The 17,414-nt window shown below is 37.3% G+C and overlaps 1 protein-coding gene across 1 annotated transcript in view; it reads right to left on the reverse strand.

Moving 5' to 3' along the window:
• The window catches only part of RNF150 (ring finger protein 150), a 338,712-nt gene that overhangs the window by 96,914 nt on the left and 224,384 nt on the right, over positions 1 to 17,414 (reverse strand). The window contains exon 2 of the mRNA XM_051965732.1: positions 16,908 to 17,158. Within this exon, the coding sequence (XP_051821692.1) occupies positions 16,908 to 17,158 (251 nt within the window). The remainder of the gene's footprint in view (positions 1 to 16,907; positions 17,159 to 17,414) is intronic.

Raw genomic sequence — 17,414 nt, forward strand, 5'->3', positions numbered from 1 at the left:
CTCCTTAGGCTCATCATTTAAGTACTCTACAATAAGGTCTCAAATAAGGTCTCAACTGGTCTGCTTGGCTTTATCTTTTTTTTAAATATAATTTTATTTTTTTTAATTTTTTTAATTTTTATTTAATGATTACTTTATATTGACAACATTATCCCTTGCACTCGTTTCTTTTCCGATTTTTTTCCCCTCCCTCCCTCCACCCCCTCCCCTAGATGGCAAGCAGTCCTTTATATGTTGGATATGTTGCAGTATATCCTAGATACAATATATGTTTGCAGAACCGAACAGTTCTCTTGTTGCATAGGGAGAATTGGATTCAGAAGGTATAAATAACCCGGGAAGAAAAACAAAAATGCAGATAGTTCACATTCGTTTCCCAGTGTTCGTTCTTTGGGTGTAGCTGCTTTTGTCCGTCATTTATCAATTGAAACTTAGTTAGGTCTCTTTGTCAAAGAAATCCACTTCCATCAAAATATGTCCTCATACAATATCGTTGTCGAAGTGTATAATGATCTCCTGGTTCTGCTCATTTCACTTAGCATCAGTTCATGTAAGTCTCGCCAGTCCTCTCTGTATTCTTGGCTTTATCTTTCAATGATCCCTCGGATATATTCTACACTTCATTCAAACCAAACAACTTGCTGTTCCCTGAATGAGCCCTTCATTTCTCTGCAGCAGTGACTGTGCCTGGAATGCCAATTTGGGGCCTTTCTGATAGTTGAAACCCCCCCATATTTCAAGGAGCTGTTCAACTATTCCCCTAAAAAGTCAGAAACAAATGCTACTACGTGGATAGGATCTCTCCTACTTCTCATTCTCCTAACCCTCTCTTGATACCATTAGTACTTTTCTGACATGCTTATTTCACCAAGAGACAACATGGAATAATACACAAAGGGCTAGTCCTGGAACCATGAAAGATTGGATTCGAGTCCTGCTATAGCACCCTGGACATGTAACTCCAAGTAAGTGACATTGGATAACTCTCTAGGATGATAAGTTATGGAACAAACTGTTCATCTGCTTTGGTGAATGTTCCATGGTGCAATCACAGATCTAGACAACACAAAATCAAAATCAAAATCACATATTTGTTTTATTTACTCAGCCCTGAGCTATATGCTATAAAATTCTTCTGGCTCTGTAATATGTTTTATTCATCTTCTTCATTTCCCTGACAGTACCCAACACATAACCGAAATAGGGGCTGGGACTAACCCCATCATTTCAGTGATAGAGGAAATTCCCTGTTGAGCTAGTTCTCTGTCAGGACTAAAGCCAACTCTCTAAGATGACTGCTGGCAGAGCAGGTGCTGACCAGCCCTGGAGAGTTCCCTTTCCCTCTTGCCCAAGAATAGTATGTGGGTCAGAAGTAGTGTTAGAACTGGAATCCTCCTAGCTCCAAGAGGCAGCTAGGTGGTACATTAGATGGATGGAATCAGGAATATCCTGGTTTCAGTTCTGCCCCAGACACTGACTGATTGTATGACCTTGGACACATCACTCTGCATCTCTCAGACTCAGTTTCCTCATTTGTAAAATGAAGATAATGATAGTTTCTAACAGGGTTATTGTGATGATCATATGTAAAGCATTTTGCCAATCTTATAAAGTTACATAAGTGTTCTTATTATTCAAAGCCAACTCTACTCAAATCTAGTATGCTATGCTGCCTGTCACATGGGTCTAAATACCTATTTATCTATATCCATCCAGCCATCATCTATCCATCTATCTACATTACAAAATTTAATAAATATTTATTTAACTGAAATATTAACATCCCAATTAAAACTATGTGCAACCTGCCTGAGAAGAGGATCCATTTGTGATTTTCTTTATAGCTCTTGAGAGATATAGAGAAAAATAGTTCTGATGAAGGTGGGTGACCAGTATGGATGCAAAGATGATTCACTGACCAACTGAGAATTTAACATGACAAACAGAGAAGATGGACAGCTAGTGAAAGAAGAATATAAAAGTATACTATAATGCTGAAGAATAGTGTCAAGGGTGCTATAACTTAAGAACTACCTCGCTGGCCATAATTACTAAGGATGATCCAAAGGGTTTTGTGGGTGTGAAAAACAAATGAGCTACTGCATGTACAATGCTTTTGTTGTTTGGACATTTTAGTTGTTTCCGACTCTTGTGATCCTTTTGAGTTGGTTTTTTTTTTTTTTGACAAAGATACTTGAGTAGTTTGCTATTTCCTTCTCCAGTTAATTTTACAGATGAGGAAACTGAGGCAAACAAGGTGACTTGCTCAGGGTCACACAGCCAATAAGTGTTTCTGGCCAGATTTGAACTCATGAAGGTGAGTTTTCCTGGTTCCCAAGTCAGTTTTCTATCCACTACCCTACCTAGTTGTCACTCATATGCATTACAAACCTTAAAGCACTATATTTGTGCTAGTTACAGTTGTTGTTAGATGGATGAAAATAAGAGGATCCAAAAAAAAAAATATGGAGAGGTCATACATAGGAGAGGTGAAGAAAAGATTAAAGAATCATTTTTATTGCATTTCTATTTTCTCCACCAAGGAGAACAATTTTTGGATCAGAAAAATAAATGTAACAAAATGGCTGATAGGGAACAGGAATCTACAATAAGTGGGGAGATAACAACAGTCCACCTGCCCTTGATAAGTTCAGGTCAACAGCTCAATATATTTTACAGATAGAGCTAACTGGCCATTTTTGTAGGAGAGTCATTTGTCTTAATCTAGTATCATGTCACTTTCTACAGTAGCGCAGTCTCACAGAGTGAACAAAAATAATTCAGGTTAAGTACAATTTTAAAATTATGGGCCCCCAGAATGTTTTCAATGGCAGACTGATGAGGTCTTTGCTTTAAGAGTAGGGGAAATGGGATTTTGAAAGTGTATTTACATTAATGCTTCAAGAGAGCTGTGATTTCATCAGTGTGGGTACTACCCACTACTCTAATAAATACTTGTTGATTGATGAATGACAGATGTTGAAGTCTTTCTGTGCTTTAAATATGGCAGCTAGATGGTGCTATGGATAGAGTATTGGGCTTATTTATACCCTTTGGAAAATGAAGTTTGGCAAGTTTTAGGGAAGATCCAAAATTGAATTTGGCTTCAGAGACTTACTAGTTGTATGGTTCTGAGCATTTAGCTTCAGTGATCTCATCTGTAAAATGGGGATAGTAATAATGAGACAACACATGAAAAATACTTTGCAAACTTGAAAAAATGGTAGCTATTTAGTGGGTTTATACATGTATGTATGCATGGATGTATATAGTTTTTATGAATTTCTGAAGTTAAAAAAATCAATATGCAGTGACTAATTCTCTAGTAATAAGCCCTCCTGAAATAAACTAAGCTGGTTTTCAGGTGACACTGGGATCTTATTGAAAGATCCCAGAAAATGTGTGAGAATGGAAGCTCTCCTGGAACAGACTTTAGTTTCAGGCCATTGAGAGATATCAGAGAAGAAATTAAGTGGATAACTGCTCAGAAGTTAAGTGACTTGCCTAGGCTCACACTGTTATTAAGTGTCTGTTATTAAACCAGAAAGAAACACTTTAATGTCTCCTTAGAATTGAAGAATCTGACCTCAGAGTCCACCTCTGTTGCTCATAATGTATGTAGCAAATCAATTAAACTGATTAGATCTTTATTTCTTCATTTTTAAAATGAAGGGGATTAGACTAGATGATCTTTCTGTTTTCTTCCTGTTTTGAGTCAGTCTGTATCCTGATCTCAAGAAATGGTCATGTATTCAAGGACTGAAGTCTAGTGCTCTATCCCTATTCCACATTACATCTACAATTTAGACATATCTGAAGAAAAACATTCTGGATCTCGGGGGGAAAATTCCATTTCATTTTTCTATTTTCCCATTAAACAGCTTTTTTGAGACTCTCAAGGTATCATGTATTTCACCCATAAGTAAGAAAGGCACTTTTATTCAGGAAACAACCCAAAAGCAACCTGGAATGAAGGTTGCATCATGGTGAGCAGCAGGGTTAATGCTGAGGGATTTAAGAAGACAAATCCCATTAAGGACCCTGGGATGCCTTCAGCAGGCACAGACTAATGCCCTCCTATGTGGTGAGCTTATTCAGTGCCAACAGAGATTCAGTCATAACAAAGGTAGGACAACTCTGAGTATGAGTTTCCCCAACTAGCAGAAGGAGCTATAAGCTCACAGGGAATGGAAAAGCTGATAGTTTATGCCCTCTGGAAAAGGTCTGACAAGCTCAGGGTTTCAGGAAGAGCCACTTCTGAAACCCCCAAATTTTCTAAGGGATAGCAAGATAGAAATCATAAGGTCAGGCCATTTCAGGCTGAAAGGGACCTCAGCAACCTCCTCACTTATAGTTATAGTGGAGACAGGAGGGTGATTCTTGGAGGTAGGAAGACAACGTCAAGTCCCACATCTGAGTTCATGCCCACAAATAAATCACTTAACTTCTCTGTCCTCAGGAAAAATTTTGAGACTATAAATTTCAGAGCATGAGCCCATCTGTATCAGTAGAGGTAGCTTCCAATGCCCATGCAAATCCAGGGCTGGTTGAAAAACATATCCCACTCATTTTATACATGTGAAAATTGAACTTCAGAAGAGAGCAGAATGGGTTAAGTTTTGAAAGTTGGAAGGTTATACAACCAGGAGTTTTCTGATGCCAAATCCAGATTTTCCACTATTCCCCATCATTTTCTCCTTTAATGGGGAAAATATATCTGACAAAATCATGAAGACCTCTCTCTGTTCTATAAAGATGTTTGTTACTAGGAAGGAGGGGGACACAGAACACAGAAGAAGCATAGGATTCCTAGGTGTGAAAGATGCTTTTTATTTGTTCATCCCCAAAGAACTGAATGAAATTCATTTCCTGTAATCAAAGATTTATTTTGTATCCGGTTATCTTTATTTAATCCATGGACAGACACACACATGCACACGTGTGTGCACATACACACACATATTCTTTTGACTAAAAGAAAGCTGAAATATTGGCTGTAATTCTAATCTGAGTAAAGGAGATAAATAATGTCTGCAGTTAGGGGCAATGCAGATGTTTCAGCATCTGTCTGATGAATATAGAAAAATTGCCCCTCTGCTATTTGACAAAACAAGTCAATAATGTTTCCCACGCCTCTGGAGGAGTGCTGGGTCATTACAATTCCTTTCAGAGGGAGAAAATAAAAACGTATGCCTTGAGACAAGTATTAACATTCCATGCTCATTTTTTTTCCTTCAAATTTCAACAGGGTGTATATGTTTCTATTTTTTTTTATAAATGACTTTAAAAAATATACACAGAAACACTGACAGCTGGAAGAAAGATCACTGCCATACTTTCAAGCACAGCCCAAAAAAAGTACTGCTGGAGTTTCACATCCCCAGGAAAAAAATGATTCAAGGGAGACACATAATAAGAAGAAATTCAAATGCCTTTTATTGAATGGTTTAGGTTGGTGATTTTGTAGTCTATCTCCCTTGTCTTAAAATATGAGTTGCAGTGTGTATGTGTATGCGTGTATGTGTGTGTATAAAACATTTGCTGCACCCCTTCCAGATTTTTAGCAGAAAGTGTCGCTTATGCCCAGCTGGGGAAGAGGAATCTATGAAATGGAGCCAGATGTCTAAGCAAATACGCCAGATTGGACAGATACTTTGCTGTGTACCTCTAAAAAGTATTGCTCAGATAGATACAGAAAGTGATGCTAAAAGGAAGATTTAGGAGTCAGCTTGAGGAACAGGAAAGAAACGGGGGCCAGTGCTCTTAGTGCTTCCACAGAGCTTCCTGTCCAATTCAGGAGAGAGTCCTTCTTTTCTCTATCCTTTGAAGGTTAGCCATATTGGGAAAGAATGTAGCCTATTACTCTACTGAACCCAAGAAACTTAATGAGTTAACCTGGTTGCTAATCTACCCACAATGATAAGAAGCGGGCTTTTGGAAAAGAAGGGACAACTAAAATTTTGAATAAATGTCACTAAGCAAGCTAACCCAAAGCAAAGCCAAAGTCCATCCAATATGTTGAAGGAATGTAACTGCCTAGCATCTAAGAAACTCAAGGAAAATCCAGTGCAAGATTTCCCTTCTTTGTGTCTTTACTACTTCTAACACTACTCGCTACTATTGCTATTACTATCATCTTTTTTCTGGATATTCTTTCCTCTCTAGGGTTTCCTAGCTCTTTCCTCTAAGTCAGACTACTCCCCCAGGCAGTTTTTCTTTCAGTATGAAATACATGAACATCTTGTTATGAAGGTAAACCTGTATTCTTGAATTTGGGGTTCTCAATTCACTATATTTTTGAGTCATTTCAGTCACATCCAACTCTCCTTAACTCTATTTGGGGTTCTCAATTCACTATCTATTCTTGAGTCATTTCTTGGGGTTCTCTTGGCAAACATGCTAATATGGTTTGCCATGTTTTTTTCCAGCTCATTTTACAAACAGTTAAGTGACTTTCCCAAGGTCACATAGCTAGTAAGTGTCCGAGGTTGGATTTGAATTCAGGGCAATGACTCTTTCTGATTCCATGTTCTATCCACCATGCCATCTAGCTGCTGATTCATGGTATAGTCAACTAACCCTAACCTCTTCGGGGCTCAAATCCCTATCACAGCTGCCCAACTGATATTTCTAACTGAATAGTCTTTAAGCATCTCAAAATCTACATGTCCAAAACAGAACTGACTGTCTTTCCTCCCCAATCCATTCCTCTCCCATATTTTCTTGTTTTTGTCAAGGGCACCATTCCACTCACCCAGATTCTTAAATGAGTAATTTTTAATTCTACTTCTCCCCTCAGAATCAGCTGTTAAGTCTGAGTAATTCTAACTTTCCAACATCTCTTGCATCTGCTTCTTTCACTCTACTCTCATGGACTTTTCTTTAGTTCAGATCCTCGGCATCTCTCACATGAATTACTGCAAAACCTCCTACTTGCTGTTCCTATCTGTGTCCTCTTCGATCCATTCTCTCCACAGCTGCCAACCTGATTTCCTTTACAAACCAGCCTCAACACAACTCTCCCCTACTCAATGAACTCCAGTGGCCCCTGATCTCCTAGGATCAAATAAAAACTCCTCTCTTTGTCATTCAAACTCTTTACAACCTGGCTCCATCCTACCTTTCCAATCTCATGACATAGTTTTCATTTACATATTTCACATTTCACATTCTACATCCTGTCTTTGCAGAAGTCGGGTCCCACATCTAGAAAATGCTTCCCTAGCTTCTTTCAAAGCTCACGTTGAAATCTATTCTACTTACTTCAGTACCTTTCTTCCAACAATCATGGATTTATAAACATCTGGTATATAGTTATGTTGTATATTCTATTTCCCTTTATCAGAATGCAAACTCACTGAAAGTAGGAATAATTTCATTCTTTGCACTATATCTTCAGTGTCTAGCACAGTGCCCGGCATACAGTAGGTGCTTAAAAACACTTGTTGATTGATTGGTTAGAATGTAAACTCCTTGAGGGTAATCTTCAAGCACCTAGTACAGTGCCCTGCAAACCCAATTCTTTTCTTTCACTTTTCTCATTGTTTAATTGTGGGTTTTATGATTTCTCGGATCAAGTTCGGAGTTTTCTTGGCAGAGATACTGTAGAGCTTTGCCATTCCTTTCTCCGGCTCATTTGACAGATGAGGAAACTGAGGCAAACAGGGTTAAATGACTGGCCCAGGATCACACAGCTGGTTGGATTTGAATTTAGGTCTTCTATCCACTATGACTTTACCTAGCTGCCTTCTACTTTCTTTGAAGGAGATAATAATCAGAGATGTCTTTTTTATCTCCTATATCCTAACAGAAACATTTTGTTATCCCTTCAGTTCTCATTACAACAGCTAGCAAACAAGATAAGAACTGTCTTTATTTACTAGGATATATATTGTCTATTATACAAAAAAGGAGCTGAATAGACTCAGATCCTGTCTTTGGGAAATTCATACTCAAAGTCAGACACCACAGCTGCCAATGTTCCCCTTGAGTACTCAGACTCACAAAGGAGGCAGCAGAGAATGTGAAGTGCCCAATGGATTTGGAGTCAGAGGACTTGAAATTAAATACTCTTGTTTTTGCTCGTCACCTAAATTCTCTGGGTCTCAGTTTCCTCGTCTGTAAAGGGAAGAGGATAGACTACTTACTTTTTGCTCTATATTTATGATTCTATAAGAAATACAGTTGCACTACTTAGGATATTTTTCTATGTCATAAAAGGATCAATCACTCAGGTTGTCATCACCACCAGTATAGACTGCCACCTCATCGGCAAACTACATTGCTTATCAAATTTTCAGATAACACAAAATTAGAAAAAATGGATTATGCACTGCATGATAGAATCAGGATTAAACAAGATTTCTGGTGGGTTAGAGAACACTGAGACAAAATGGAACAAATGACACTTAACAGGATAAATGTACTTGGGTTCAAAAAATTAACTTCACAAATCCAAGATGGAGAAATATGGTTACATAGCAGTGGTTAATCTGCAAAGACCTGAGGGTTTTAGTGGAATGCCAACTCAATGAGTCACTAGTGAGACAGGGCATCTAAGGACATCTTAGGCTGCATTAAGAGAACATGAGTTCCAAGAATGAGGAAGGATAGTGTCATTGGACCTGCCATGGTCAACCACAATTGTGACTTCTGGGCATCACGTTTTAGAAAAGACATTGATTAGCTGAAGAGAATGCAGAGGGGGTTCAACTAGGATGGACAATGGACTTGGGATCATACCCTATATGGACAGGAAGAAGCAACTAGAGATGATTAGCTGGGGAAAGAGAAGACTTAGGAAACAAATGGAAGATGGATCAGAATTGTTATATTTATCTCTCAAGGGCAATAGGTGAAGTGATGGAGAGGCAGACTTAACCTTGAAATATGAAAAAAAAATTTTCCTAACATGAGACCTATCTAAAAGTGAAATAGGCTTCTTCGCTAGCAAAGGCTGGAAGGCCACTTGGTGGGTCTGCCATCTTGGAATACTTTCTGGAAATGAATCATCTCTTGCCTACTTAGAATCTCGGGTTTCTTTCAAGACTTAGGTTGAATGGCACTCATGGGAGGTCTTTCTGAATACTCCCTGGTACTACCGCATTTCTCTTTAAGGCTGCTTTGTATTTTTGCTTGTGTATGTATATCATAAATATAAGTATATATGTATGTATATACATACATATACACACATATACATGTATATGTATATATACATATATACACATTTATACATACACATACACATACAAGTTTACATCTTCTCCATTAAAAAGTAAACTCCCTAATAGCAAACACTTTTGTTTGAATCCTGAAGGTACTTAACAAATGTTTCTTGACTGATACCTTCTAGGGATGTTTCTTTTTCAGAATTGAATTAGACTAGATGGCATTTAAGATTCTTCCTAATGAAGAAATTCTGTGATGGGCAAACTAAATACAATGTCTTTGAAGACCTTAGGGAGACTTAATCGATGGTTGCTTTTGTACACACCGTGGTGTGAAGTAGACCTTTGATAGATAATTCTATGGATACAGCCAAACAAATCAGAACTTAAACCCCAAAAACTGATTAAAGTATATGTGCAACATATATTGTATCTAGGATATACTGTAACCTATTTAACATGTAAAGGACTGCTTGCCATCTGGGAGAGGAGATAGAGGAAGGGAAGGGAAAAATCAAAACAGAAGAGAGTGCAAGGGATAATGATGTAAAAAATTACCCTGGCATGGGGTCTGTCAATAAAAAGTTATTAAAAAAAAAGAAAAAGAAAATTAATGGAAAAAAATAAAGCATATGTGCACATACATACACATGCACATGTGAATCTGGATTATTTAGTTGCACAGATAAAATTAACCAGAGTTATTAAATATCCACTTTAGTTAGTGTTTTTGTCATACTGTTCTTCTGTCTCCCGCATCTCACTACACTCTCAAGAATTCTCACTATCTTTGGAAGAGATGCAAAGGGCATTCTCTGCTCCTTCCCAGGAGAGTATTATAGAAGTATCTCATGGTACTGGCTCCATTTTGAAAGCTGACTTTTCACATTACCTCCCTGTTTCTCTCTGTTATAGTGTGGCAGAGCAGATAATAGTTTGTGTTTAGAATCAGCAAGACTTCTATGTTCGAATTTAAGTGCTGAGAGTTGTTACTTAAGTTACTTAAACTCTCTGAATTTAATTTCTTTATCTGTAAAATTAAAGGGTTTCAAAAGCCTCAGAGGTATTTTTAACAGGAAATCTATGACCCTTTACTCCATTCTGTTCTTTGCTTTTTCTATTTTCCTGACACCTTTTAATAACTCGCCATTACTTCTGCTTCTCTTCTTTTCTATTCCTCCTATGAAACAAATACCAAAAAAAGAGGGACAGATACAAAACACATCAGAAGATTTTCCCAGAAAAAAGCTAAGTATCTATTGCTCAGTGGTGGATATTCTAGCCTCACAGGTATGTTTCAGCATGAAATCTATGATCCTCTACTCCATTCTATTCTCTGCTTTTTTTATATTCCTGCTACCTTTTAATAACTCTCCATTACTTCTGCTCTTCTTTGTTTCCATTTCTCCTATGAAACAATTGCCAAAAAGAGCGATAAATACAAACCACATCAGAAGAAGACTTTTACCAAAAAAGAGCTAAATATCTATTGCTCAATGGTGGATATTCTAATGGATATCACTGGATGGAATATTCCTTCAAAGCAACTGGCTTGGCTGCCTTTAAATGGAAGTTTTGTGGATGAAATAAAAAGTACTGTCATATCAGAACTGCCCGTCTTGGAGTCATCAACCAAGCCCCTGCTGGAGTCTATTGCTGTTCCTGGTGCAGTCTCCAAGTGCTACAAACCCGCCTCTGTACTGGCATGTCCCAGGAGGCTGTGAGTCAATACTTTGCACAGTTGCCAGGAAACAAGCTAACCTGCCATAGCTTCACAGCCGACTTTCTTTTGTGCTTATTGTCTTGTCAACCAGGAGGATCTTTTAAAGATGGATAAGAATGAGTGACAGATACATCAAGATCCTCATCCTCCCCTCAACATTATTTGAGAAGAGGACACTGGTGTGGGAGGGTAGGACAGCTGCAGAACTGAGGTTGAGACCCAGGTCATTCTAGGGGAGATTTTGAGATGAAGGTTTGTGTCCCAAATCTAGAAGGTCCAAGGGAATTAGGGTCAGTGTTCAAGCTAGGAAGGGTTTCTCTCTCTTTTTCTTTAAGGACTAATATTTAAAAAGCAGAAAAGCCAGGGATGTCCTATTATCTGTCCTTCCACATTTCTCTGCTATGTTCCACCTTTGCTAAAATGTTCTTCTCTTCTTGTCTAGAATATGGTTTCTATCATTAAAATAGGAGTTCATGGTATTCCAGGATAGAGCTTTTGAGCTGGCAGGGGTCGTTTTATAGATGAAGAGCTGAGATGAAGAGAGGTAGACTGAGTTGTACAAGGTCGCAGAGCAAATAAGAGACAGTAAAAACAGAGCAGGCACTGGAATCCTGGTCTTACTCCAAATCCAGCCCTCTTTTTAATGGCCTAAGCTGTCTCTCTTCAGAGACAGTAGTGTAATATATTGGAGAGAGGGTTAGCCTCTTTCAGGAAATCAGGAAGGCATGGGTTCAAAAGCCTGTTTCTGACATTTGCCATGAACAAATCATTAAGCCTTGAGAGGTGAGCACACACTGTGGGGTACTCTCCAAGAATAAAAATTACAGACTTATACTCCTATAAAAGGAATTTCTATGTGGGTGTGGGCCTTCCTTCCACTGCTGAGATCAAAGATCTCGATCAAGAAGAGTTCCAGGATTTGAGTAATTCAGAAATTCCACCCTGCTAAAATTCTCTCCCACCTTTCCAGGAACATTCATCTACCAGCTATGACCAGCTCTTGAGTAGAGGAAGTAAGATTTATGATGATATCGAGGTTGAATTTCTCTGCCAAAGGAACATAGAACTTCTTAAATAGACATTCCAAAAATTTCCCAACTAGCTTAAGAGCCATTTCTTACTTTATAAAGGAGAGTGCCTCTGTTCTAAATTAGTATCTGGAAGAAATTCTTGCTATTTCTACCTGCTACTTCTCCTTGCCTCTTGCTTCCTTAAGGAACTGTGGTTCTAGAGTCTGGCTCACAGAAAGCATTTAATAATTGCTTCTTGAGTTTTAAAAAGAGAGCACTGACTTTGGTGGCAGAAGCCCATGATTTAAATACCCATTCAGCAACATACTAGTTGTGTGATCCCTGGGAAGTTTGGTTTGCCCCTGAAGGGCTGAATTTTTTAACCTGTAACTTGAGGTTAGATCAGAAGATCACAAAGCTTTCTTTCAGTTCTAGCATTCTATGATTTTATATTCCTGTAATTCAGCCAATCATTATTTTTTTAAAAAAGGAAAATAACATTGACTATGGGTCTTTTTTTTTTTAATTATAAAAGTAGGAAGTTCGACTGTATGATCTTAAAGGTAACTACCAACTCTAAATTTATGAATCTATGATCCCTAATTAATTTGAAGAAGACGGGTCCAAATAATTATTATTCTCTCATCCCAGAAATACACATCAATGACAAGTGACTTTAAGGGATTAGAAAAGAGAGAGGAAAAAAAAACATTTGATTATGTTAGAGTCACTTAAAGAAGAATCAAAGTGAAGGATTTTTCAAATATATCAGAATGGAGAGAGAAAGTATGAGAGGGATCAAGTTCCCAGTTTTTCAGAGGGATTTTGTAAAACACATACCATTATGTATGTATATGTATTGATAATGAACTGATTTTGTATATGTATTATATATATTATTGTATTATATTTATTGTATATATAATTAACTTATTTTGAATATTCTATTTTCTCAAAATCAGGCTCTTCATTAGAGGGAAGAACTAAAATCATCGTGCTTTAAAAAAAAAAAAAAACGCCAAGTAATATTTGGTGCCTCTGTGGACAAGCAATGAATAATAAGTACCAATGAATTCACAGAGGTCACTTTATCTATTCAACCATTTGTTGGATCCAATTATTTCAAAAGACCTTGCTGTGCCATTGTCAGGGATATTTGAAAGATGGTGGAGAATAGACAACTCTCCAGACTAAAGAAAGGTATAAATTTTCAAAAAAAAAAAAAGGAAAAGAATTTAAAAATTATAGACAAGTGAGTTTGTCTTTGGCTCCTGGAGAAAATTTTTTATGTATTATTAAGAAGAAGCTTGATGAATATCATGCTAATCTAAATTTATTTCTCAATTTAAAAGGGTTACCAATCAGGTAGTTGAGGGGAGGGCTACAGATATAGTACATCTAGAGTTTAGCTAAAACATTTAAGAAAATATCTTATTATTCTCAAGAAAAAGATGGAGAATATAGGCTAGGTGATACATTTAGAGGCATTCGGGACTGGCAGAGTAGTTGTTAATGGTTCAATGTCAGTTTGGCAGAAGTATCTATAATGGGGAGCTCCCAACCCCCAAATCTGTGCTTACCCGTGCGCTATTTAGCATTTTCATCAGTGATTTGGAAAAAAATCATAAGATGGCATGGTTCTAAGATCTAACAATCACATCCAGCTGGCAAGCCTAGCTAACACACTGAAAGACAATATCTAAAAAGATTTTCTGGGTTAGAACTGGGATCAACAAACTATGGCTAACCTGTTTTTGTATGGTCTATGAGCTAAGAATGGCTTCTAAAATGCTGACTCTTAGGCCTAGAGGATTGGGAGGATTTAGAAAGATATAATTCAATATGGTTCAAAAATCCAAGATAGGAAAGGGATAGCTAGATAGCAATTCACTGAAAAATACCTGGGGGTCTGGTGGGAGAGACAAAATTCAGTAAGGAAGTAGTGTTATATGGGAGTAAAGGGAGTGATTTCCAGGAACAAGGAGGTGACAGTTCCATTGTCCTCTGCCCTAGTCTAGACCAAACCTGGAGGACTGTGTTCGGTTTTGTGTACCACATTTTAGGACCATCCAGGGGAGAGTCTTGAACTCATGTCATATGAAGACCAGTTAGGAAAAAAAAAGAAATTTGAAGAACAAAAGATTGAAGGGGAGAATGAGAGATGTCTATATGGAGGAGTCATCATGTGAAAAAACAAACTACAGTTGAACAGTTTGCCCGCAGAGGTCACAACCAGAAGAAATGGGGAAAAGTGGCAAAGAGGCAATTTTAGGTGTTTTTTTTTTTTTTTTTAAAGAAAAGATAAACTGTTAAACATATCACTTCAGCTGGAGCTCTTCCAAAGCAATTCTACTTAGGGCTATTTTAGAAGGCAGTGAGCTCCCTTTCACTGAAGGTATTCCAATGAAGGCCTTTTGGCCACTTATTGGTCACAGAGAGGAATCTTGTTCAGTTCTCCATTTGACCTAGTGACTTCTGAGGGCTGTTATGAGTCTGTGACTCTGGGAAAATTGACCAACTATAAAAGAAGTCTCCGACAGACATAGAGCATGATAGATAAGGGCCCCTCTGGAAAGACTGATAAACATACAACGCAAAATCCCCTGATAACAATGACTTCTTGTGAGAGTAGCTCTTGGAGAGATTCCAAATGCCACATGGACCTTAAAAGAGCTGCTATTAAGAAGAATAACATCAAAAGTACATTTTCTCATTAAGTACATCAAATACAGATCTCTCTATGCTTTAGGAGATGATGTGTAAATAATTCACTTCAGTACTCACAAGAGAAATAATTTTAAAATACACACACACACATTTTAGAAAGTAACCAAAAAAAAGAATCTATCTAAATGAAATGATATCCTGGCTTAACTTAAATCCTTTTATAAAACTAATATATCAAGTGGTAGTGTGTACCATCTGCCCGGTATTGTGCTGAGTTCTGGGAACTCAAAGAAAAGGAAAACATGGTATCTGGTCTCAAGGAGTTCACTCTAAATGGGGAGACATCATGCAAGCAGTTAGATACATAAAAGATATACACAGAATAAAAAGGACATAATTTTAGAAGGAAGGCAGTAAAGTTTGGGAATAAAGATAATTAGTTCTGTTTTGTTGATGTTGAGTTTTAGAAGTAGTACTCTACATCTAAATGTGAAATGAGCCCAAAAGTCAAGAGAGAGATTAGGTCTGGATAAATAAATTTTAGAATTACCTATATAGATATTATATATCAATGCATGGGAGCAGATGAGATTACCTAATGAAACAGTATACAGGGAGAATAGAAGAGAGTTCACAACAATCCATGGAGGGATATCCAATGTTAACAAGTATGATTGGACCCAAAATCCAGCAAAGGAAACTAAAAGGAAGGGGTCAGAAAGGTAAGAGAAGAACCAGATACCATCTACTAAAATTCAGAATTGAGAACATAGATATATTAAGAAGCATCAACATGAGCTTCTATAGCTGTTTCTTAATATATATTAGGACAACCAAATTTTCTTAACAATTAACATTTTATCTTGAAAAAATTATACTTGGGGAAATATATACAGATTTATTTTCTCTCTATTTCACTGAACAAATGATTCTTTCTGCCACATGATAAAACTCCTGATATGGTAAAATGTGACAGACTCCACTTTATTGACAGTTGTATTTAAATATTTTATAAAAGATAACTAGAAAATATGAAGAGAGTAATGTTCATTTAAGTTGCTGGTAACTTTCATCCAATGGTTATCTATACAGTGCAAAGGAGAAAGGAACCCCAAGTCTTTGGCTAATTTAAGCCTCTTTCCCTCCAAAAATCTTATCATTACCTGAATATTTTGGACCAAAATAAAATAGATTGTTCAGATACTTGATTTCAAGTTGTGTGTTTATGTCTACCCAGAGATGTGAACTCTTCAGGAGACATCCACAAAAATGTTAATGCAATTGGTCCAGTGTGAGCTAATCTTGTTAAAACTAGCCAAGATATTTTTTTTTTGGTTGAACATAGGGTGGTCTTTCTAATATCAGAAAGAAACTGCAATATTCAGATGGAACTTATGCTTATTGACTCCCATTATATCCAAAGACTGAATGGCAGATTGTCTATGTGAATCACAAGATTGTACCAGTTTGTCTTCATTGGGCAGCTCGGGGGAGGGGGGGAAGGGGAAGGAAGAGGGGGAAAGACATGATTAAATCCAGATAAAGTTAATAAAATGTAACCAAAGGAACATTTAATCAAAGGAGGCTTCTACTCTCTTAATTACATTATTTATTTATTTATTTTTGGTACCTGATAAAGAGTACCTATGCAAATTAATAATGGCATCCAAAATTTGTTTACCTGTGTAGAATGAAATAGATAACTGAATTAACTAAAATCCTAATTCAGACCCTAAATCCTATCTTGCCCCAAATGTATGGATTACTGCTTTAATTCGAGTTGGATATGTGTCTAGATACAACCCTAGTCTCAAAGAGGAACAGATCATTTCTACGTGAGCATCATTGAATGGATAGAGATATGGCTCAGCTTTCCCTTTGTCATGACTCATGCATGTACCCATGATGCCTCATTAAAACAATCCTAAGAAACTTAGAAGGAATGAATATTTTAGTCTCATGGCAATTTGCACAGGATTCAAAACTTGCTTATACAAATCCCAATATTCAGATGACAATAGCAAAGATGAATTTGAAATTCCAGCCTTGAAGTGTTGATCTCCTTCACTTCCTTTTCTTTTTATAAGGAGGTAAGTTTGGGACTTTCCCACTGGATATTGGCATTTACAGCAATGAGTTATCCCTTTTGTCCTTATCATGACACCATCCTCAAAGGAATCAATAAAGGGAATCAATCAATAAATACATAATCAATCAATAAAATAAAAAAGAAATCAATACAGGGAAGCTGGGTCCATGGAGTTTCTTATTAAAAAAATGACATAGGACAGGTTTGTTTAAGTTAAAGAGGAAAAAATCAAAATAAGTACTACTCACCTGGTTCCTGTCCCTGGCGTTTGCATATCGAAACCTCTGAATATAATAAAAGACCAGCCAAGCGAGTGATATGATCATCAACACAATGAAGGAGATGGACACAAACACGACCGACGTGCGGCTGACGTATTTCTGCAAGTTGCGGGTCCCAATGGTGATGTACATCATCACAGTAATGTTTTTATCCAGGAGTGTCACTATCTCCTTTCCTTTCGACTCAGGAATCATTATTGCAACAATGTCTTGCACACCTGTTATGAGGATGGTGGGGTGTAAGGGAAGGGGGGATGGGAGAGAGAAAGAAAGTATAATAAGAGAGCTAGAACTGATCAATATTAGCAAAATCATCAGACCCCTTTGCACAGTCTCTGAATGTTGAGAAGATAGAACAATAGAGGAAAAAATTCTTTTATTGCTCAGCTACATAGCTATAAGGTACATGAGGCAGGTCATTGTAGTTCAATTTAATTCTGGATGAAAATATTGATCAAGCACTTACTGGTTGCA

The sequence above is a fragment of the Antechinus flavipes genome, chromosome 6, assembly GCF_016432865.1.
Source record: "Antechinus flavipes isolate AdamAnt ecotype Samford, QLD, Australia chromosome 6, AdamAnt_v2, whole genome shotgun sequence".
Lineage (NCBI taxonomy): Eukaryota > Metazoa > Chordata > Mammalia > Dasyuromorphia > Dasyuridae > Antechinus > Antechinus flavipes.